The sequence below is a fragment of the Morone saxatilis genome, unplaced genomic scaffold (genome assembly GCF_004916995.1).
Source record: "Morone saxatilis isolate NCDOM2014 unplaced genomic scaffold, NCSU_SB_2.0 Contig23, whole genome shotgun sequence".
Lineage (NCBI taxonomy): Eukaryota > Metazoa > Chordata > Actinopteri > Moronidae > Morone > Morone saxatilis.
The window spans coordinates 11789974-11812299 of record NW_023339796.1 but is presented as its reverse complement, the minus strand read 5'-3'; the positions used below and the strand labels follow the sequence as shown (position 1 = coordinate 11812299).

The 22326-nt window shown below is 42.8% G+C and overlaps 1 protein-coding gene across 8 annotated transcripts in view; it reads left to right on the top strand.

The window, feature by feature from the left end:
* kmt2cb (lysine (K)-specific methyltransferase 2Cb) overlaps positions 1–22326 on the top strand; it is a 64000-nt gene that overhangs the window by 26468 nt on the left and 15206 nt on the right. For 5 of the 8 annotated variants that reach the window (XM_035671429.1, XM_035671433.1, XM_035671427.1 and 2 more), the window contains exons 13-39: positions 548–628; positions 864–1585; positions 3012–3134; positions 4433–4549; positions 5056–5160; positions 6013–6117; positions 6230–6411; positions 6791–6955; positions 7072–7178; positions 7330–7401; positions 7512–7724; positions 8477–8596; positions 8888–9013; positions 9117–9247; positions 10396–10588; positions 12749–12841; positions 13132–13179; positions 14215–14355; positions 14453–14485; positions 14927–15073; positions 15168–15309; positions 15436–15671; positions 15827–15900; positions 16570–16767; positions 16997–18943; positions 20205–20518; positions 20731–22316. In XM_035671429.1, coding sequence (XP_035527322.1) covers positions 548–628; positions 864–1585; positions 3012–3134; positions 4433–4549; positions 5056–5160; positions 6013–6117; positions 6230–6411; positions 6791–6955; positions 7072–7178; positions 7330–7401; positions 7512–7724; positions 8477–8596; positions 8888–9013; positions 9117–9247; positions 10396–10588; positions 12749–12841; positions 13132–13179; positions 14215–14355; positions 14453–14485; positions 14927–15073; positions 15168–15309; positions 15436–15671; positions 15827–15900; positions 16570–16767; positions 16997–18943; positions 20205–20518; positions 20731–22316 — 7521 coding nt within the window. The remainder of the gene's footprint in view (positions 1–547; positions 629–863; positions 1586–3011; positions 3135–4432; positions 4550–5055; positions 5161–6012; positions 6118–6229; positions 6412–6790; positions 6956–7071; positions 7179–7329; positions 7402–7511; positions 7725–8476; positions 8597–8887; positions 9014–9116; positions 9248–10395; positions 10589–12748; positions 12842–13131; positions 13180–14214; positions 14356–14452; positions 14486–14926; positions 15074–15167; positions 15310–15435; positions 15672–15826; positions 15901–16569; positions 16768–16996; positions 18944–20204; positions 20519–20730; positions 22317–22326) is intronic. The other 3 variants (XM_035671432.1, XM_035671434.1, XM_035671431.1) reach the window with 3 other exon arrangements.

Genomic DNA, 22326 nt, shown 5'->3' with positions numbered 1-22326 from the left:
GATTAATGCTAAAGTGTAGCCTATGATAAAGACTTGCCTTGTCGTCTCTTTATGCATTGTGACTGCCTTTTACTTGAAAGCCACCCCTTTTCAGTAAAACTAATATGACATCTGTTTAAGGGCTTATGCAACATTTCATTAAATCCAAGCATTGAAACGAATGTTTCATTTATAATGTATACGTTTTTTAACTCGTGCTAATATTGAACCATATAAAATTCCCTTTTCTATTCATTGGTTCAAGAGATAATTGTTAATCTGCAGCACAAGGTTTTTATGTGTTGAATGGATTATCGCATGTGATCACCTATCTTCATAGAATAGGAAAGTGGAAAGGAAGAGGAGTTTCTATGACTCAGGGATTGTTTTACCATTAGATTTGAAATAATGGGTAGAATTGATGCAAATCTTTTCCCTCAGTTTCACCCTATGGTCCACTGTTTTTATCATAATGTCTTCAAAATCTCTCCAGACTAATTAACTCTGTTAATGAACAAATCTCTTTTTTTTTAAAATATTATCTCTGATTATGAATCTTCTGTTGTAGAAGTCTCAGTGGGAGCAGACGTTGTCGAGAGGCAGGTTACTGAACCTTCTGTCAACAAAACCCTAACAGAATTAAAACCAGGTTTGTACACACAGCCTATTCATTTAGTGCTGAATCTTAACTGTGGGGCCTCATATTGATTTTCATTAATATCACAGTGGTTGCTGTTGTAGTATGATATGTGATGTGATGTTAATCCCTTGAAATCTATTAACATAACTAACATGTATTGGTTTCCAATTCCTTTTTTTCATCTGTTAATGAGGTGCGTGCTCTAAATAATATGTTGATGACCACTGTGTATTTCCTCCTACAGAAACAAAACCAGCAGCACGAGCCCAGCTTACATCTATAGAGAGTCCTGCATCTTCAGCGACTTTCAGCCAAGAGTCTTTTCCACCCCAGCTCTCTATGGAGTCACTACAGACACAGGATACTACATTACAAATCAAACCAGCAAAGACAGAGGCCTGCCCTGAGGAGGGCATGGCCAACCCCAGCACAAAGGATTTTAAGGCCATCATCTCAACCACCAAAGAACCAAGTACTGTATCAGTACCTTTCACAGACCAACCAATGGAGGTCTCACTACCCCAGCCTTTGAGTATGGATGTAGTCGGGGCTTCTTTCTTGGAAACTGCTCCAAAAGAACCTCACAAGGAGAGGAGTGAGGGTATTTTTCACAGGAACCTGGCAGAGACTGTTAAGCCCTCAGCCTCCAGTACATCAGAGGAGATGTACACTACACCAGAGAGCAAAGCTAATCTGTCACTTTCTAGCCTGTCTTCAGAGGAGAAACCACTGAAGACATCAGTGGAAAGGTTGGCAGAAATGGTTTCCTCTCCTTCCCACTCCTCCCCTCTGGGCCGAGGGACGTCTCCCAGAGAACCACCCCAGACCCAGGTCCTACCTTCACTGGGTGACCACATCAGTGTATTACCCACCACCACACTTATACCACTCACCCCTAAGATTGGAATGGGAAAGCCAGCCATCACCAAGAGGAAGTTTTCTCCTGGGAGGCCACGAGTGAAGCAGGTAAGAACCTGGATATCATGTCACAGAAGACCACTGGCTCGCTTTGTGTCACTGTCTGGCTCTTTCTGCCTTTTTCACTGTCCTAAGCCCATGTAATAAGCCCCTGGAGCGTAGGCTAATATTTGGTGCTCATACCTCGTGTACTCCTAAATGACTTGTGTGTAAGTGTCCTGCGGGCTCTGCTCTATGAAGATGGGCACTCGGTTGGTTGAAGCAGCTTGTATAGTTCAGGATATGTTTTTCAGTTATGTTTTTAATTTTTTCCCCTCAGTCGACTCATACCTTCCAGCACACTAAGCAAGCATAGCAGGAGGACAGCGTGGCGATTGATGCTTTGTCTTAACTGCCCTCTTCCCGTGTGTGTGTGTGCACTATATGACTAGTTAGTCACAGTATTCATGCAGAAGTCAGTTGAAGTATTAATGTCAGTAGGAGTTATATTTTTTTTTTTATGGCTAAAATACCTTTTAGTCCTAACCATATTCCACCTCAGTGGCATTTTCATCAGTCTTCATCTCATGTCCACATTACAAACATGTACCACGTTATTGTCCCATTGAGTTACAAATTACAGTGACCCTTACCACGCCCTAGTTCTCTCCATATTACACCATCAACAGCAGTGGGTCACCAGTGCATGAAAAATAATCTCCTAATATTAGTGCACTAATGTCGTTAACACTGAGTGTAGACTCTCCCAGACAAATAATAATGGGAATTGAATTACACCCATGGCTATAATATATTATGAATGATGCTGGTGAGGGTAGACTAATTTAGTTTGCAAAATGTGTTTTTTTTTTTCTCAGATACATCCCCATCTCTTAAATACACATTATATTGCTCAAACTAATTTGTTACACGAGGCCTGGGGAAATCTATTCCAGAAATGTAAAAGTTGTTTCCCTTTAGTCCAGCATGCTTTTGTGTGATGCGCTGATGTGCTGCCGTGCTGACGCAATTCCCGTTGTTTTGTCAACATGCTAAACATAAACTGTTGTCATGGCAAAAAGTTGCAGGGCCTTTTTCCTGCTGTATGCAATGATGTCCTGACAAATTTGTGCTGTATGCAATGCTACTAACACAATTGTGCTCTCTAGTTTTGCCTTTACAGACAGTCTTTTAGTAACATGCCTCTTAAACTCATACGCATGAAGGATTGGCTTTAACACAGAACATAACCTAATAACTTATCCTGTTCATATTTTGGCACTTCAGATGCTTTCTAATACTATAGCTCTGCATAGATGGATGTATATGAGTACTTCCCAAATGGCTACATTACAAGCTCACCACATCTCTCTAACATCTTTCTTTGTATGTTTTGTTCTTCGCTGGCTTTGTTTTTAAGTTGCTGCATTTTGTCGCCCTCCTCCCTCCCTCTCTCTCACTCTCTCACCCTCTCACCCGCCCTCCCTTACCTTAGGGTGCATGGAGCCCCCATAGCAGTGTGAGCTCCCCCTTGTCCTGGTCGCCAGACCAGCCAGAGGGGTGGGACGTCCCAAAGACCAGGCAGTCCTCTGGCAGCCCCGGCTGGAGCATCAGAGTGGTAAATACTGTGGCTCACCAGAGATGGCAGGGCAGCAGCTGCCCTCTGTTAGCCCTCTGTTTACCCTAGTGACGCACACTCCTCGAGTGTTCCTGAATGTCACTGTGCTGTATATTGTAGCCTGCACTAATGGTTACCACCACCTTAACAGTGAGAATGGGAGATTCATAAACAAATGGCTAAGCTAATGACTTTATGAAGTGGAACTGAAGGATATGGCTATATTGACTGTGGGTTTTGTTGGCTTTGCAGTTTAATTGAGAGATCAAGGGTATGGTGTAATGAGACATACAGTCTGCACAAATATTTGAGTTAATTTTCTGTTTACTCTTTGTCAGCCGTGCTCTGCTATGCTCTTTACTTCTCTTATTCAAACCTGTTTTTTTAGTTTTTATTCTTTTGAAATACAGTCACACAGTGAAAAGTCTGTGGCAGTTGGTTGCCACGGTAACAGTCATTACCCTTAGCAAAGCTGGGTGAGGGTTAATTTATACGTTGTGGCAGGGGTCCAGTCCAGGTTGAACACCATGGTGCAGTGTGTCTGTCAGGAGGCACAGTGGATGGGGAGGAGCCGTGGTTTGGGATCAGTGTCAAATGTGGGGTAAATGGGAAGGGATTTCGGGGCAGGTGCTGGAAGGTTCATTTACACTTAAGTTTGACAGTCATGATTAGGCAGAGGCCTCCTGTCGGAGCTGTGCCATGGGCACAGTGGAACTCGCTTTGCTAAAACAACAGCTCAGAGCCTTTCCTCACTTCTCTCACTTGCTGGGTATCTGGCAGAAACTGTAGAGTACCTCTCAATTATCAGTAATTTCCAAGAGTTGTCAAGAAACCGGTTGATTGATTTATTTTTTGTCTTCTCGTTGAACATTTGCATGATGTTCAAACGTCCCCTTAATTAAAACACATAATTATGAAGCCATATCAGTGCCAACATACATACTTGAATGCAGGCTGTACTTGTAGTGGCTTGCATCCATACAAACAACACTGCAGAATGAATTTACCTCTCGAGAACTGGATGAACAAGGCCCTCTTCCTGTTATGCAGTCTGCGCAGGCAAGAATATATACAGAACTAAAAGCCGACAGTGGAGGGGCTGAAATCTTTCTGTCCGCGAGAAAACTATGACTTGAGCAATTCAGCGAGAGAAATTAACTGTTGCAAACAAGTGGAGCATGCGTCTGCCCATTTTGGTTTGTAAGATGAGGAGTGGCCCATTTTCGTCTACAGCGTGTCTATATCCACCCTTCAGGTGCCACACTGCACATTTTCTGATTTTCGACTTGCCTCCACAGGGTCGAGGCTCAGGCTTCCCTGGGAGGAGGAGGCCCAGAGGGGCTGGTCTGTCAGGTAGAGCTGGACGTGGCAGGGCCAGAGGCAAGAATGGAGCAAGTCCGAGCATCAACCCTGGGGTATGTGCTGTCAGCTGGATGACATCTCAACATCTTTGGAAAATAATGCACAATGTGGAAAGCAGTGTTTGTTTTCCATCCAGATGAAGACATGGCTGATGTATTGTAAGCAGCATTAATGGTATTGACAGAGAGAACAGTTTCATATTGTGGTAAAGGCTGCACATTTTGTTAGGGCCAGTTCTTCAATACCTCCAAATAATTGAATTCAAAACCTTTTTATTTAAGTATCGAGAATCATTGAGGTTTCCCTTATTTACAGTGATGTCGAGAAACAGAGAAATATATACGGAGTTAAAATAAATAATAAATAAAACTAAGATGACCCAGCTTGTATGTAGAAAATATAAGATGATGCTAACTATTTCTCTGTAGTTAGTGTATCCTGCCTAGTCATATTAACTCCTATGACCAGATGGTAGATCTATGATATGTTGATGATTTATGATAATTATGTCTTCACACTGTTTATTTTGTGTTTTTTTATTTTCCTCTCTGATCTCCAGATCACCACAATAGAAACACCATACCAAGTCAAGGAGGAGGAGGAGAATGCCATGCACAATACCGTGGTCATATTTTCCAGCAATGACAGTTTCACGCTAAAACAGGTGTTTGTTTATTTAATTCTTTAAATTAAAGTTTCCAGATGCATTTCATTTTGAGTCCTCATCCGTGAATTTCTCCATTCTCTTAGATAGCCTGAAATTAAATCTGTGCTTAAAGACCTCTCCCTCTGGAGATCATTAATTCTCGTGGAGTTACTGCCAACTGACTGCAGGATATGCAGTTGGTTATATAACGCAGGATCATATTGAAATTTCATTGTTTCTTACTTTCTGCCTTCAAAGTGATGTTCCTGAACCATACTATAAAGTGAATGATAGCTGCTGTCATCACGTTTTTAGAGACAGCTGTAACTATAATGTTTACAGTGTGGGTTAGGAGGTTGAAATCCTTTATAGTTTGACTTAGCCGTTAAACAATATAGCCGAGGTGCTGCTTATCAAAGCATCAACCCCTGAATGGCTCGAGTGAAGTCGGTCAGTGCTCAGAAGACTGTTCTCTGTAGTTCTCAGCTGTGAATGTGAAGCAGGAGCTGGAAAAAGCTCACTTAATCGTCCTGGTTAGAAAAAAAGGCTAGCAGGATAGCATGCAACAACATACATAATGGCTGCTACTTACAGTGCCAGTGGCATTGAATGAATATGCAGAACGTATTGATACCCATGTGATAGGGTGGTGATTTTTTTTCTTTCTGACTAACTGAAACTGACACCAGCTGACTAGTTTCTTTGTTTTGAACAAACAAAACATAACATAGAACATAAAAAATCAAATGATATTTACTGGGACAGTGACACTCTGTGGGGGTTGTTCCAGCTGTAGCTTTAGAATTTCAGCATCTTAACTGAACTGCCTTAGTAAAATAGGGTAACTTATGATGTCTTATTTCCTTTTAGGACATGTGCGTGGTGTGTGGGAGTTTTGGCCTTGGTGCAGAGGGCCGTCTTCTGGCCTGTGCTCAGTGCGGCCAGTGCTACCATCCATTCTGTGTTGGCATAAAGGTACATTTACTCTGGAGTTTGTACATCACGCGTACAGTACTGAGTCCATAGCAGAAATACCATCCTATCATGTACAGACCTACATATGAATGTGTCATTGTTACTTTCACAGATTACCAAAGTGGTGCTGAGTAAAGGCTGGCGTTGTCTGGAGTGTACTGTGTGCGAGGCATGCGGCCAGGCCACAGATCCTGGCCGTTTGCTGCTGTGTGATGACTGCGACATCAGCTACCATACATACTGCCTGGATCCTCCGCTGCAGAACGTGCCCAAGGACAGCTGGAAGTGCAAATGGTGAGTAACTCATTTCACTGCAATCTAATTTAATAGCCAATTGTTTAAACTGGAATTGAATTTGTGTTAAGTTTCCTAAAAGCATGCATCAGTTGTACATATTGAACACTGTTGTTTGTTGTTAAACTAAACTAACAAAAATAATCACAATGAAAAAACAACTATTTTTCAACTATACAAAGGCATGTAAAGTGACTGTCTTGTTATGGAATTTGAATTTAATATTCCTCTAAAATTACAAATGAGGAGGAAATCCTTTCATATTTGCATTCATGGACAGTGAAGTGAGTGGACAGGATTCCTGCAGCACAGTTCATCTTTGTTATCCTCTTTGAAGTAACCTGGGTAGAGTGACCTCCGTCCTCTCTGTCTCCTGCAGGTGTGTGTCCTGTACCCAGTGTGGCGCCACCACCCCGGGCCTAAGGTGTGAGTGGCAGAATAATTACACCCAGTGTGCCCCTTGTGCCAGCCTTGCAACATGCCCTATCTGCCTGGTGGACTACAGTGAAGGCACCACAATTCTGCAGTGCCGCCAATGTGACAGGTGTGCAGTGTTTCTACAAAACCTGCCAGCTCAGGAGAACTTAACTTTTATTTCTTTCTCTTTTTTTTCTTTCTTACATAATTGGTCCTCATCTAAACTTTCTCTTGTATCCATAGATGGTTCCATGCGTCTTGTCAGGGTCTCCATTCAGAGGAAGATGTAGAAAAAGCTGCAGACAGCAGCTTTGACTGCACAATGTGCCGAGCTTTCAAGACCACTAAAGGTTGGAGCAAAGCGATTACTCTAAATGTGTTTTTTTTATTTATTTCTTTTTGTGCGTTTGCTGTAGAGTGAATAGACTTCACCATGACTTTTGATCCTCCTGTGTCTGCTGTTTGTGTTAAATGGCTTTTTTGTGTCCTGTACTGATGCAGTTTTGACCAAGGCCAGAGACGCCACTGAGCCTGTCACTATGACGCAGATTGTCACAAAGGCTAAAGAAATGGGTAAGTTCACAGCTTCAAAATAAGAAGGAATGTTTTTCTTTCTGCAAGATGGTGATTTGACTTTAGTTTATACAGTATATGCTCATTCTAGCCATCTGTGGACTCTTTAGATCTGTCGAGGACCTACACCCAGGATGGAGTTTGCTTGACGGAGTCAGGGCTTTGCCAGCTCCAAAGCTTGTCTGCTACAGCGTCACGGCGCAGGAAACCCAAACCGAAGCTGAAATTGAAAATCATTAACCAGAACAGTGTGGCAGTGCTTCAGGCTCCCGTAGACCCCCTCTCAGAGCACTCCCGTGATGAAGACATGGAGGACAACAGAGGTACTTGTCTTCTCGCACAGGCTTCTTCTTTCATCTCAGACTGTTTATTAGAGGCCTTCAGCACAATAGTGACTTGGATTATCAATGTTGTCTTTCTTTTGCGTGTGTTTGTGTGTATTTTTTTCCCCACAGTTTGACTTGTTTTCAACAAACCCAATCTGATCTGACAGTTTGACAGTTAGCTCTGCTTTTGCAGAATGTAGCCTTCATCACAGATTCACTGTACAATATTTTACAGTATATTGTTTCTGTTTAATATTTGTGGGGAGTGTTGTGGAAAACATGAGTAAAATGTGAATTTGCTCACTTACAGTAAGCTTTCTGACATCAGTAGCTGGTTGCTACTTATTTTGCTGAGCTTTTTGAATACAATCCAGTGTTTTAGTATTACTTTTTTAAGTTGCACCTGAAATGGGCCCCTCTTCCAGTGTTGAATACTGAAAAGAGTGTCATGATCAGACCTCCAAATGACTGGAATATCCCTAATGAGTATTAATGAAATTCGTTTTTGTAAGTGTGGTTCAAAAAATTACGTAACCGGCCATTAAAAAACGGAAAGTGTATGAAAAAGAAAAAGTCTCACTGGAAATGAAGGTCCTTATAATGGAACTGGTAAATTTCAATCAGGCTAATGTCCTGCCACTGAGTGGAGTTCAGATAGAATTGACCCTGGTGCTGTGTAGAGGGGCCTTGCCGGGGTGTTCTCTGCCGCAGGGCTGTCACTCATCATCAATGCTCTCTCCCTCTTGCAGAGGCGGAGCTCCTAGATTGTGAGGCGAAGTCTGACTCGAGCCTGGAGCGAGAGCCAGCAGAAGACGACTCCAAGGGGGCCGACGGCGGCAAGAAGAGGAAGAGGAAACCGTACCGGCCGGGTAGGGCACCTGATTGAAGGAGACAGCTCCTCTGAAGCGTAAAATGGTGCAGTACATGCCCGACGCTGTAGCTCGAGCAGAGCAGTGCCATCTCAGGGCCTCTGATGTACAAAGGGCTCTATCTAGTGTTTCTGAGCTTTCATGCTGAATGCACCAGACAATTAATAGAACCAAACACTCCAACTCAATATGTCTCAAATAATATCACCTCCATGATTGTAATGCAAATTGTATTTTTGTGAGTATATGTATTGACTTATTGCTAATAAATGAATACTACTTCCTTTTAAGGCATTGGTGGGTTCATGGTCCGCCAGAGGAACCGTCCAGGTCAAGGCCCAGGCAAGGCCAAACGATCCCTCTGCCGAAAGGATTCCTCTGGTTCTGTGTCAGAGATTGCAATTGGAAAAGAAGAGGGTCTGTACACCAATAATGCATACATCTACACACATCTCTATCACAATAGATTTACCTGTAATCTGTTTGTTTTTATGTGATGTAAATGTTTTGTTTGTTGTAGGATGGACAGAGGCTCTTCCTGATACCCCAGTGGATGAAACACCCCCTGGACCAGAGGTCCCAGAAAAAATAAAGAAACGCTACCGAAAGAAGAAAACAAAACTGGAAGAAGCTTTTCCAACCTACCTGCAGGTCTGTCACCTTTGTTAGCACACTCTTACTGTTTGACATGGACAGTAAACTAATACTGTGTATAAACAGAATTGCCATAATATGACATAATACGTGTATAACCAGTATATAACCATATAGTGTAACTCGCTATGTAACCATTCTGTGGGCATTATAACTGTAATCAATGTTTTCAGAACATTAGGAATATCGACAGATAACTAGCTCTAATGATGATCAACAATATTTTAGTCAGCGAAGCCAACACAGATAACATTTTAAACATTTTCTATATTCTAAAAGACACATTTGTTACAAGAAAGAAATATTGAATTATTTTAAACAGATTACTCCATATGATTACAAATCTATTTTTTTTTATTGTTATGCAAGTCTCCCATTCATATGCACAGATTGTCTGGTCTTGTCATGCCATGTCTTCATAAAATGCATTTTATCCCACCCTTGGGAAGGTTGGGAATCCAAAGTACATTGCCTGGAAACCACTTACAGAACTTTGGTGCACAGTGCCCCTTCTGTGAGCTTTTTTGAAAGAGGAACAGCCTAAAGGAACTCACTGTAGAGGATACTAGTCCCTGATCATGCTCTTTAAATGGCTCCTGTCTGGGTTGTGAATTGACATACAAAAGCTTAACTGGAGGTGACTTCAAGGCCCCTTGACTCTAGCCAGTATCTCAGTGTCACCTTTTATTGGCCAAAACATACATATGTGATGTGCATTAAGCCAGTGGCAACTGTCAGTGCTGCTCTTTATCCACCACAGTAGGGGGATGTTCAGTCTAACCTAAAGGTCCAACACAGTGAAGCACATTTCATTAATTATTGAAATAGCAACACGTTGGGCTTTTAATGTCTCACTGCAGCAGGGAGCTGCAGTTGCATGTCGTTGAGGAGAGTAGATGACTTCTGGGTAAAAGTGGTTGGGGGAGGTAGGTGTTGACAAAAGTGAGGCCAGCAGCAACATGACTGTTAGATTCAGAGCTTCTCTGAGTCACATAGGTCAGTTCTTGTGGGACTTCAGTGTGTTTTGAATAATCTGTGTGGTGATGTGTTTCCCAAGAATGATGTCAAGAAAGGTAAGCTGGTAGTTCTCAAAGAAAAGTGTGAACACACGGAATCGACCCAGTGCTTTGTGTTGTCATGTTCAGGAGGCATTCTTTGGAAAGGACCTACTGGACAAAAGCAAGCAGAGCAGGCAGCAGGGGGTTGAATCAGGCTTACTGGAAGAAGGGCAGAGTCAAGTGGTGAGGAAGCACCCTGCCACCAGCTTCCTGGACCCATCATCAGACCCTCTGCTCAGTGCCTCAACAACATCCCACCCCACCAGACCAGCAGGAGGACGTACGTATTCACTTCAGTTATACAGGAAAAGGGATGTAATGATTCACTGCTTGAAAACAATGCATTGGACTAGATGTTAATTATGAGCAAATAACTGAGAACAACTTAAATTAGACAAACACTAGAAAGGAATCAGTGCGGGTATTGGAAAGGCCAGACACAACAGGGGTATCTTTTTTTATTTTGCTGCATAACAATGGATTTTATTCCATACATTCCTCTTCCTTGTGTCTACCCAATGAGAGTATTAACCCTTTTCATACAGGAGTAAGTGGGTATGACAGAGGTCCACTAAACACATGTTCAAACCGTATTTCACCCATTCATAGAAGATAAATTACAGTGTCAAAAGTTAATCTATGGCCATTAGCGTTCACAGACTCATTTGTGCAACTGCAGCTCCATTAACGTTACTCCTACACTAAAGAATTGAACTCAAAATTAAGTGAAGGTTCAGTTTCTGTTCTCTTTTGCAAGCTCGCTCTGTCTCGCCTGCCCACTCACTCTCTATCTCTTGCTCTCTCAACCTGTCCCTCAATTCTACATGAAATCGCACGTTCTCCTTGTGCTGACCTGAATGAAACAAAACAAAAAACCCTAACACATTAGTAACAGAGGCTTATCAAGGCTGATTTCAAATGGAAGAGGCATCATACTGTCTTTCTCAAGACTTTCAAGCTGTCCAAAGTTAGATTTAGACGTTTGCCAAAAATGAAAATTTCATGCATTCTTTTAACAGTGGGTTCTACATGTTTATTCTTTTGTGGAATATGATTGCTACCTGTTAATGGTATTCCTATTACAACACCTCCTCAGCAAGAAGTTTACAGCTTCAGCCACATTTCTGCCACTCTCTGTTTGAACATCAGCTGATAGAGATTCTACACCATACAGGGTTCCCACGCATCCTGGAAAACCTGGAAATGTACAGATTAGTTTTTACAGTCATGGAAACACCTGGAAATGTATTAAAATGACCACATATCCTGGAAAGTATCTATGTTGTCTTGGAAAATGTTGCTTTTCAGCCCTTCCCTCAAATCGCCTACATATTTAGTTTGAAATTCGGGGATGTGGCCAAAGTCATGTTACGGTATGCAGTGGAAACATTCACATGAGCATCTTATAAACACTGACCACCTACCTGTTATGAACCTGAGACACTTCATCATCAACCTGTATCATTAAACAAGGAGGAAAGAAAACTGGGGTTAAATGTGTTAACAACAGTTGACCTACTGGTATATTACTAAATAAGACTGTGAGCAAGTGCTGTCCTGTATTATCAAAAAAAGTTCTGGAAAATAATTTCTTAACGAGTGGAAACCCTGATCACACCTGCCCACTCATTCCAGCATATTTCCCCACTTTTGGTACTGTGCACTGTGCAGCACACCAACTGCTCATCATAAACTCACTAATCCCACACACACTCAGACACCGAGGGCACTGCATTGGGAGCAATTTCAGGTTCAGTATCTTGCCCAAGGGCAGGAATGCAGATGGAGGAGCTGGGTGGACAACCCACACTACCTTGTGAGCCACAGCCGTGATAATGAGTTTGAGAGATACCTAATCATATCCAGTAGTGTGGTTTAAAAAAAACGGTATTATGAGTGCTATTACGAGGAGGCAATAAAACCTAATCAGTTTTAACGGTTTAAAGAAATAAAACTCTGTATTCTTCACAATTGTGACCTTCAGACAGTGATGTGACTTTTCAACCAAATATTTTTTTTAATTGTTTTTTACAGAACATTGTAAGGTAAAAAACTGTAACATAGAACTGATTGTGCCATGCTTTGGTGAGGAGCATTTTGCAAGGGTCTGAATACGCAAAATGTATCTACAGTGTAAAAACATAATAGTAGTGGTGCATAGCTTGAGGCCAAATGACCTGCGCTTATGTAAGTCAAAGGCCAGAGTAACTTTATTGAATGAATCCATAATGTTTAAGATAGGTAGTTGTCCATCTTAAACACTTTCGATTTGTTTACAGTTTCTTCTCTTGTTTACTCGAGACCAAATTCTACATGTGGCATCCAAACAAATGGTTCCAAATCATATTCTCATGTCCGTTCAACATCACCATCAATTATGATTTGTGACGGTTTGGTTTTCTTTCTTTTTTTGTTTCTGCCTTTTTTTCTCCATCTACAGAGACGTCTGAGGAACCATTAGTTGATCTATCTGATGTTCTGAACAGTGATGCAGACATCTTGGGAATGCTCGGAAAGCCAAGCAGTGACTCTGGTGCGTCATATATCTCACGGGCAGTCACAGTGGCAAGAATTTATTAATAGTCACCTAGCTCTGGGTTTACAAATTTTTTTTTTTTACTCGCGGTTCAGAAATCTCCTCAGACAGCAAGTTTATTTTGCTTTCACCACGTAATGATTTTTTTTAAATGTCACATTCTTTAACAATACTTTTTGTTCATCTTTGGTTTTATCTTTTGTTTGTTTGCATTGTCTGAAGCGTGTTGTGCTTGTTCTGTCTTCACTATTTTTTCACTCATTTTATCTGGTTTTGGGTTCTTGTAGGTCTTGATTTTTGCCCCTTCCAGGTTGACAGCTCACCTCCTCCTTTTGGTAAGGGTGCTATGGCCTACTAATCCCTTGCTTTAGTGCATTCTTCCTCTCTTGCAGTGTGTGTCTCTATTTAAGTGTGCATGTATATAAGCAGCTTTATACTTAGATTTTCTCAGCCATTTTAGATTGTTTTAACACTCATAGACTGCTTAGTGCTTACCTAACCCAGTGCACAGTATTCACTCAAACGCATATGGTGTGTCAGTCTTTGTTTGTTAGCCTCCTAAACCCTTTCACAGTGGTGACATTTTTTAAATAAACAAGAGAACAAAGTCATAGCTGCCTAATTGAAGATGTGTTCAGGGTAGCAAAAAAAACCAAACTGACAAGGACATCCTGGCATTCAAGAAATTAACAGTTTTATAACCAAGCAATTTAGAGAACAAGAGGCCTTGGCAAATGTCCTTCCAGTTCCTGAAGACCCTGAAGGCTGGATGACAAAAAGCATTGCAGTAAATGTCCTTCGTTCTTTGTAAAATGTACTTTGTTCAGTTGCCTATGGGCTGATATCATTTTGTTCTAATAAAGATTGCCAACTAATGGTTGCAACCATCCTTATGTTGGTAGAAGATTTTGTGTCGAAGAAAGTATGGAAGAAATAAAAAGTATAGAGAAGAGAAGGAAAAACATTTTTGCAGTGATAGTTATGCTGTTTAAGGTAACGAGCTTCTAAAGTTTTTATTCAATTTGGTAGCAGATTATTTATGTGGGTTTTCTGATAGATTGGGTCATTGATTTAAAAGATAATAAAGGTTGGATAATTAGCACAACCTATCTGTCTCTTCACAGTTCCCAAAACACTCCTTTTAAACAACACAGGAACCCCAAGGAGCTGTAATTATATACTGTTGAGTTTTGATTGCATTTCACAGGCTGTTAAGCCAATAAACATCTTCTAACTTCAAGTCTATATTTATGATCACATTCTTGGTCATTTATTTTGTTGGGGTGGGGTTGGTTGTCGGTGGTTGTTTTGTGTGTGTGTGTATGTGTGTGTTATGATTTGTTTTTGTATGTCTGTGTGTGTTTCCACAGCTGGTCTGGACATTGGGCCCCTGACAGACGGTTCCCCAGTGGCGCCCCAGTCTCAGGCTGGCCGGAGGACACCTCGATCCCTCCCAGAGGAGCCCCTGGACGGCATTCTCAGCCCAGAGCTAGACAAGATGGTCACTGATGGTCAGTGTCAGAGATCAGACAGCCAGACACTTTCAGTTGTTTTAAAACTTCATACGGAACGAACAATGACCTGTTTTTGTCTTTTTTTTTCTTCTAGAATCAATTCTCAGCAAACTTTACAAAATTCCAGGTTTGTAATTTGATCCTTTTTTGCAGAACTGTAAGCTTTGATCCATCATTGTCTTACACTGATTGAGACTGAATTCCCTATGTAGTGTGGTTATAGTACTTGTACCAAGGGTCCTAATTTTCCTATAATGCTATAACTGGATAAATTGTACAGGTGTCTTTATGGAAAATTAAAACAAATATCCAGTTATCTCTGATACCAAATACAAGGAATTTATTACTACACGAAGAGGTTCCGTTCTCCTATAATTTCTGTACTAAATCAGTCTAAATCTGTGTTGTCAATGGTTCATCCTTTAGTGGCTGTTGACCAATGTGAACAGTAATCAACATTAGCATATCTGTAGCAGATGAGGGAAAGGAATTCTGACATTCACCTTTACTCCTACCTTAATGGGTATTGTATACACATACAACATTAAACTATTTAACTCTGTTACAGAGCTGGAAGGCAAAGATGTGGAGGATCTCTTCACAGCAGTCCTTAGCCCCGGCACGAGCCAACCACCTCCACCACAGGTGCCTCACCCCCAGGGTCCAGGGCCCCTCCCTGCCACACCTGGCACTAGTATGCCTCACCCCAACACAGGTACATCATTCAGCACTTTGTTGTTGTTACAGATAGCATTTGACTCTGTGAAAATATATTGATCTAATTCACCCCTCAAATATAATGTGTGTAGGGAATCCCATGTTTCCAAGGATGCCAATGATCAATGGTATGATGGGACAAAACCAACGCTTCCCTACAAATCCAGGAGCAGGGCCCTGTATGCCAGAAAATTTCCCTCCCCTTAACCGTATGCCTTTCACTGACAATCCAAGGTAATGTATTGCTCCCTTCCTTTTAAACTATTACATGTTGTATTGTATTGTAATATATATTATGAGGTTTATTTTGTACAAAACCAGAATGTTGTGAAGATTAGCCGCTTTCTTTTGTTATTACAGGGATAGAAAGTTTAATCAGATGCCTAGAGAGGCAGTTGGTCCATGGCCCTCCCCTGCCCATGGCCCCGGCCCTACACCCCCTGGATCTCTACCTGAAGGGGAGAATGAAGCCATGTCAAATGCCCAAAGGAGTACACTCAAGTGGGAGAAGGAGGAGACACTTGGAGAGCTAGCCACAGTAGCGCCCGTCTTGTATACCAATGTCAATTTTCCCAACCTCAAAGAAGAATACCCAGGTTTGTATTTGGCTTTAAAGCATTAATATATATAATTTATAGTCATCATTGCAGTTATTTCTGCTTATCTCTGGGTCAGTCACACAGCACAGAAATACCTTGTATGCATTGTGAGACTGTTGGCATGACAACTCCTCTTCTTCTCCTTTCAACAGACTGGTCTACAAGAGTAAAGCAAATTGCAAAACTTTGGAGGAAAGCTAGTTCACAAGACAGGGCCCCATATGTGGTAAGATCACTCATACTGTTGAATTTGCCAGTTTTCTTCTACTGTCTCAAGGCTTAAACACTTTGAACCATGCCAGATATCAAACTGTCACTACTAGTTGCACTGACATATTAGTATGCAGAAGGCACACTCCTTTATCGCATCTGGCCTCTTGCCTCTTGCCAATGCAATTTGAAATCCGGCCATTCACAGATGAACTAATTAACATAGGAAGCCCTGCTCAGTGATAGAACTCACTATGGTCTCAGTAATTAAGTTTACTAGATGTAATTTTATCTGGCAGAGGCCAGTTTCAAAGACCTAGTCTTGATTTGAAAAATGTACCCTCCATTAGTGATTTTAAGGGTTTTGGGGATTTTTGCCATTAGTTACATAGTGGCATTTTATCTTTCATGGCTTTTCATTTTGATGCCACCTAAACATTTGTGATAAGGCAGCTGTTGAGATGCCTGATTTAAAGTAACAGAATGACCTCCATCCTGTGCTACATGTGCAAACTACACACCAGTTTTTGCAGTATTGTGAATAGATTTTTTTCCAGTATCACACTCACTACAGAGAATCAGGGTTGCATAAGTAATCTGTTTTTTCTGTAATCTTGTGTTAAGTATTTATGTCTAATGTGTTTTTTTGTTTTTTTTGCAAACGTGATTTTGATTTGCTGTTTAGCAAAAGGCAAGAGATAACCGAGCAGCCCTGCGCATCAACAAAGTCCAGATGTCGAATGAGACGGTGAAGAGGCACCATCCACAGCAACAGCCCCCTGAGGTGTTTGATCCCAACATACCACTAGACACAGAACTGCTGTTTAAAGACCCTTTGAAACCAAAAGAGTCAGAGCATGAACAAGAGTGGAAGTTTAGACAGGTAAGAGTGTATGCAATGAAGTCAGCGAATGCAGCGGCAGGTCCACTTTATATTAAGACAGCTAAGAAGTGGTGGTTTAGTAAAGCTCCCTAAACAACTGCACTATCCTCCACATTAACCCTGATGACATTGGTGGTTAGTAGGTCCAGTTCATTTTTGGCATGAAACTGATATTTGCTGCATCCCTCTTTGATGTCTAACCCCACTTTTCACTGTGCCCTTCCAACAGCAAATGAGGCAGAAGAGCAAACAACAAGCCAAAATTGAAGCCACTCAGAAATTGGAGCAAGTCAAAAATGAACAACTCCAACAGCAACAACAGCAGCAACAGCAAGGCAACAGCCAGTCAGAGGGAGATGGCAATAACAGTGGTAACCAGAGCCCAGCCTCCCAGCCCAGCAATGGTAGCATGTCCCCCATGCAGCAGCTCAACTCTAAAGAAGGCTTTGCACGGCCGCAGCTACCAGGGACGCCCACTTCATGTCCTCCAGAAGACGTGTTCTTACGACCTCCTCCTCCTCCTCCATCTGGCCCTTCCTCTCAGCCTCAGTCCCCACAAGTATTCTCACCAGGTTCCTCTGGTTCCAGACCCTCTTCTCCATGGGACCCATATGCCAAGATGGTTGGGACTCCACGACCGCCAACTCTCGGGCCAAATACATGTCGCAGAATGCCTGTGGAATCTGGAAAATCCCCCACCTCCTTGATGGAGCAGCAGGACAGAGGAAGGCCTTCTCCAGCTCATGAATCTTTTGGCTCTCCAACATCCATGAGCAGTGACCCTTATGCCAAACCTCCTGACACCCCAAGGCCAACTGGAGAAATGGACCCTTTCCTGAAGCCCATGGGTCCCCCCAGGGCCAGTCAGGCTGCTCAGGGAAGGCCCCCAATGGGTTCTCCAGGCAGAGATCCATACTCGAGGCCCATGATAAGAAATGAGGCCTATCAGCGAATGGCCCAGAACAGGATGATCTTGTCTGACCCTTACTCAAGGCCTTTACTAGCATCAATTCCTGGAAGTAATGAGTCTGGCTCGGTCCCTCTGTTTAAAACACCTATGCCCCCTCCTCAGGCTCAGGATCCCTTCAACCGACCAGGTCCACATCCTACTGACAGGTTCTCCCAGAATCACCAGAACGACCCCTATGCTCAGCCTCCGCATACCCCAAGACCATCTGGGAATGACAACTTCACCAGTCCTCCTAGAATGGGCCAGCATCACCCTCAGGTGCACTCATTTGCTCAGCCAGGACCAATGACTCAAATGTCTAGAAATCCGTATGCTCATGCTCCTTCCACTCCAAGGCCTGACCACTTCACATATGACCCCTTTGCCCAACCCTCTCAGTCTACAGGTAATCAGCGATCCATCAATGAACCCGGTGCTCAGCCTCGTCCATTTTTTGAGCCCTATGCCCGACCTCCCGGCACACCACGTCCACATGACGGCTATGGTCAGCCTTCAAACACACCTAGCCCATCCTCAGACCCGTACTCGCAGGCTCCTTCTACTCCTCGCCCCAGTGGGATGAACCAGTTCACTCATCAGTCACACCCTGGACAGAGGATGTCACCTTCCCATTCAGTGGACCCCTATGCTCAGCCACCAGGTACTCCACGGCCCTCTGTGGGAGAGAGATTTTCTAAGTCACCAGGTAACCAGAGGGGGCCAATGGAGCCCTTTACTAGTACACCTGGGACATCAAGGCCAGTTAGTAGTGACATGTTCTCCCAGCCTGGGGCCCCTAGACCAATGCTTAATGACCCCTATGCCCAGCCTCCAGGGACCCCACGACCTAGTTCTGATGGACTCAGCAGACAAGGGCAAAGGCTAGGACTAATGACAAGCCAGGATCCTTTCTCCCCACCTCAAGGCAGGCATCAAGAGCCCTTCCCTCATCCAGGCTCACAAACACCAAAACACCCTAGTGTTTCGGAAGATGGATTTATTCAGTCACCCTCCAGAAGACCGAGTCAGACACCTGGCCATGACCCATTTGATCAAGCCCCCATGACCCCTCGTCCACAGTCAACAGAGAAAATGGAAATGAAAGATCAGTCAGGTGTGGGTAACAATGGAATTGTCCTTCAAGACCCAGGCCAACTGGCTAACAACCCACAAATGCCTGAGGCTCAGGGTGTTGCTCTTGCTGAGAGTGAGGAAAGACTCAGACAGGTACATGAATTCTGTTGTTTGTGTTGTATTTTAAGTCATTTTTTTATGTTTTCAAATGGTTTCTTCTTTTAACATCCTGGGTCATATTTTTAAGGTTTTACGTTCTGTTTGGTCATTGCTATCAGTTATCATAACATTTTACTTAGCAAGTCAGTTATTGGGATCTTTGAAGACATTTCTTATCTACCTTATCAAGTACCAAAAGCAGTCACATGACCTCAAGCTAGCACACCTAAAATGTATGTTGTAAACAGTCATTGTTGTTTTACAACCTGCCTTAATATCTGACCATGACTGTTACTTGGTTTGAACCTACCATACATATAACATACTTGCTTGCCAAAAAAACAAATGCACCAGAAGAAAACACTGATTCCATTGCTGCATGAAAACAAGATAGAACAAACTATAAACAGTATATAAAACAAACAAAATGTTTTACTCCGTTCTTTGATGTCACTACATCCCTAGACCTCAGCAGTGTTGGTGAGTAAAATGTTTCTATATCAAATCAGAATGATGGCCAAATTACAAAAATGAGTTAGTTTTCTGTCCGTGTAGATAGAAAACTTGATACTATACCATACGACCAATCAAATCTTTGCATATAGCCGTAATGTCACCCTTCTGTCATAGGCAGACTGGTCACGCTGGCTAAGAGCCAAACAGCACCCTGCTTTGAACAATAGCCACATTAACTTTCCTGCTAAAGTCCCTTTCTTATTTAACTTACAAAAAAGAACACGTGTCTCATCTTACACCATAGCTTGTTGAAACAATCCGCCAAACAAACTGTCCTGACATGGGTTACAGGCTGGATAGGTATATAACTGGTCACCTGTAGAAAACAAAATATTGTGTAAATATACTACTTACAAGTGTCACTTTTGTCCGTTGAGATGTTGGTATGGTTCTTACAGTTAACAACACTGTCTGCCCAAGTTGTAGTTAGTAGTAGTTAACACACACATTAACAATTACATGTTAATGTGTGTGTTAACTACTGTATCAGAACTGGGTATTTGAGGTATAGGAAGTGAAAGCTTTGTGTGCATTTGCAGAATTGAAAGTATGTAATGGGAAAAAGGAACCTTTTAATTAACATTGCTACACATTGACTGTGGAGTTTAAGTAGGCCAAAATTAACTGACAATCTTTCTGAACAACTAAAAATACAGTATTATTGTAAGCTATACATGGCCCATTGAGTTGGTGTCTAAAAAGGCTTACATTTCTGTACGCTTGTTGTTGTGTTTTATAGCGACAACGAATTAGAGAACTAATCCTCAAGCAGCAGCAACAGAGGAGTGCTATTCGACAGGAGAGGGGCCCTCAGGAAGCTGTAGGCAACATAACCCCAGTAACACCACGACCTTGGCCCCAGGAGGGCCCTGGGCAACAGGGGGAAATATTCAACCGGCCTCCTCCGCCTTATCCAGGACAAGGACCCATGAGAGGGCCAATGAGGTTTCCTGGACCTTTTCCAGGCGATCAGCGTGCCCCTTTCCCTAATGAGGGACAAATCCCCCGGGGCCCACATACTGGAGATCCTAATTTGAGACATCAGGGACCAAGGTTTGTATTGTGATATTATTATTATTATTATTATTATTATTATTATTATTTTATATATATATAAACTATATAATTTATAATTATTATTTTTTTTTATTACACCTTTGTGTTTCACCTATGTGAACACATTTTGATACCACAATTGATACCACAGTATTGCACACATTATGGAATCTCCTTCCTCTTTATTCATATGTTTTATCCTACTTTAGGTTTGCATTTCCACCTGGGGTTCTAGGACCTCATGGAGCTCAAGAGTTCTTTCCCCGTGGACAACACCCGATGCAGGATGTCCCTCCTCAAATGAGACGGTCCATGTCTGCCGAAATGGCAAAGAATATGGGAGGCAACCCTATCGGGTTGCCCCAGCACTTTCCACCACGTGGTATGCAAGTGCAGCAACACAACATAATGGGCCAGCCTTTCATTGAGCTGCGACACAGAACAGCAGAAAACAGGCCACGTATGCCATTTCCACCAGGTGCCATGCAAGGAAGCAACATGGATCCCAACATGCAGGGTCAAAGGTTACCAGGCTTTCCAGGAGGACCCGATTCCAGGTTCCCATTTAATCAGGGGCTCAGGATGATGGACCCCATGGCCAGCCAAACTGGCCATGTACAGCTATCTGCCAGCATGGAGAATCTTCATCAGCAAGCCCAAATGTCAGGAAACAACGCACTCAAACAATCTCCTTTGATGAGATCCATGAGCCAGCCTGCTTCAAGTGTGACCCAGAACATGGCAGCATCTATGATCCTGACTGCACCCCCTGCTGGGCAGACTGAGACGGTCTCAGTGGCCAGCAGTGAAGCTGTGGAGGAGAAACTGGATACAGAAGAATCAGCAGTCAAAGATCTTGAGGATGTGGAGGTAAAAGACTTGGTGGATGCTGACTTGGAGAACCTAAATTTGGATCCCGACGATGGCAAAGACCTAGATCTAGAAACAAATGACCTTCACCTTGATGACTTCCTAACATCTGGAAAATTCGACATAATTGCTTATACAGACCCTGACCTAGATGACATCAAGAAAGACATGTTTAATGACGAACTGGATCTCAGTGATCCTATGGATGATCATGCTGACACAACAGACATCAACAAAAACTCAAGCACAGGAACTGAGGCTTCATCCAGTTCAACATCTATACTGGCAAAGTCAGAGGCCTCAGGTGAGCAGTCTTCAGCTGAAATCAAACTGGAAGCCTCTGGGAGTCAGGACTCTGCCTTGGCACCTGGGCAGGAAATTAAAACAGAGGTCAAGGACTGTCAGAAACCCCCTGATGTGGTAGACCAGCAAACCACTGGAAACACCTTAACCTCAAACCAGCAGGGAGTGCTCTCTGACTCCACCCCAGTCTTGTCTAGCTTACTCATTAAACAGCAGCCTGAAGAGCAGTCATTAAATCCAATTGTTGAATCTGTCAATCAAGGAGGTAACCTTATGCCCCAGCAAAACCAAGTCACTGACACTCAGCATACCTCTGGACTTACAATGACTCAAACACTACCTGACGCCTCCAGTACAGGAGAAGCTTCTTTAGCTGGCTTTGGGGCTGACCACCAGGTGGGGTTAGCCCCTGGAGTGGACCAAAGTGGTCTGAGCCAGGCCCAGCAGGCAGCGTTGAATCAGGCGATGGGTCAGCACAGCCAGCACCGTCCTCTTCTGCTAGAGGAGCAGCCACTCCTATTGCAGGACCTCCTAGACCAGGAGAGGCAAGAGCAACAGCAGCAGAGGCAGATGCAAGCCATGATACGACAGCGTTCCAGCGACTCCTTCTTCCCCAACATTGGTAAATTATT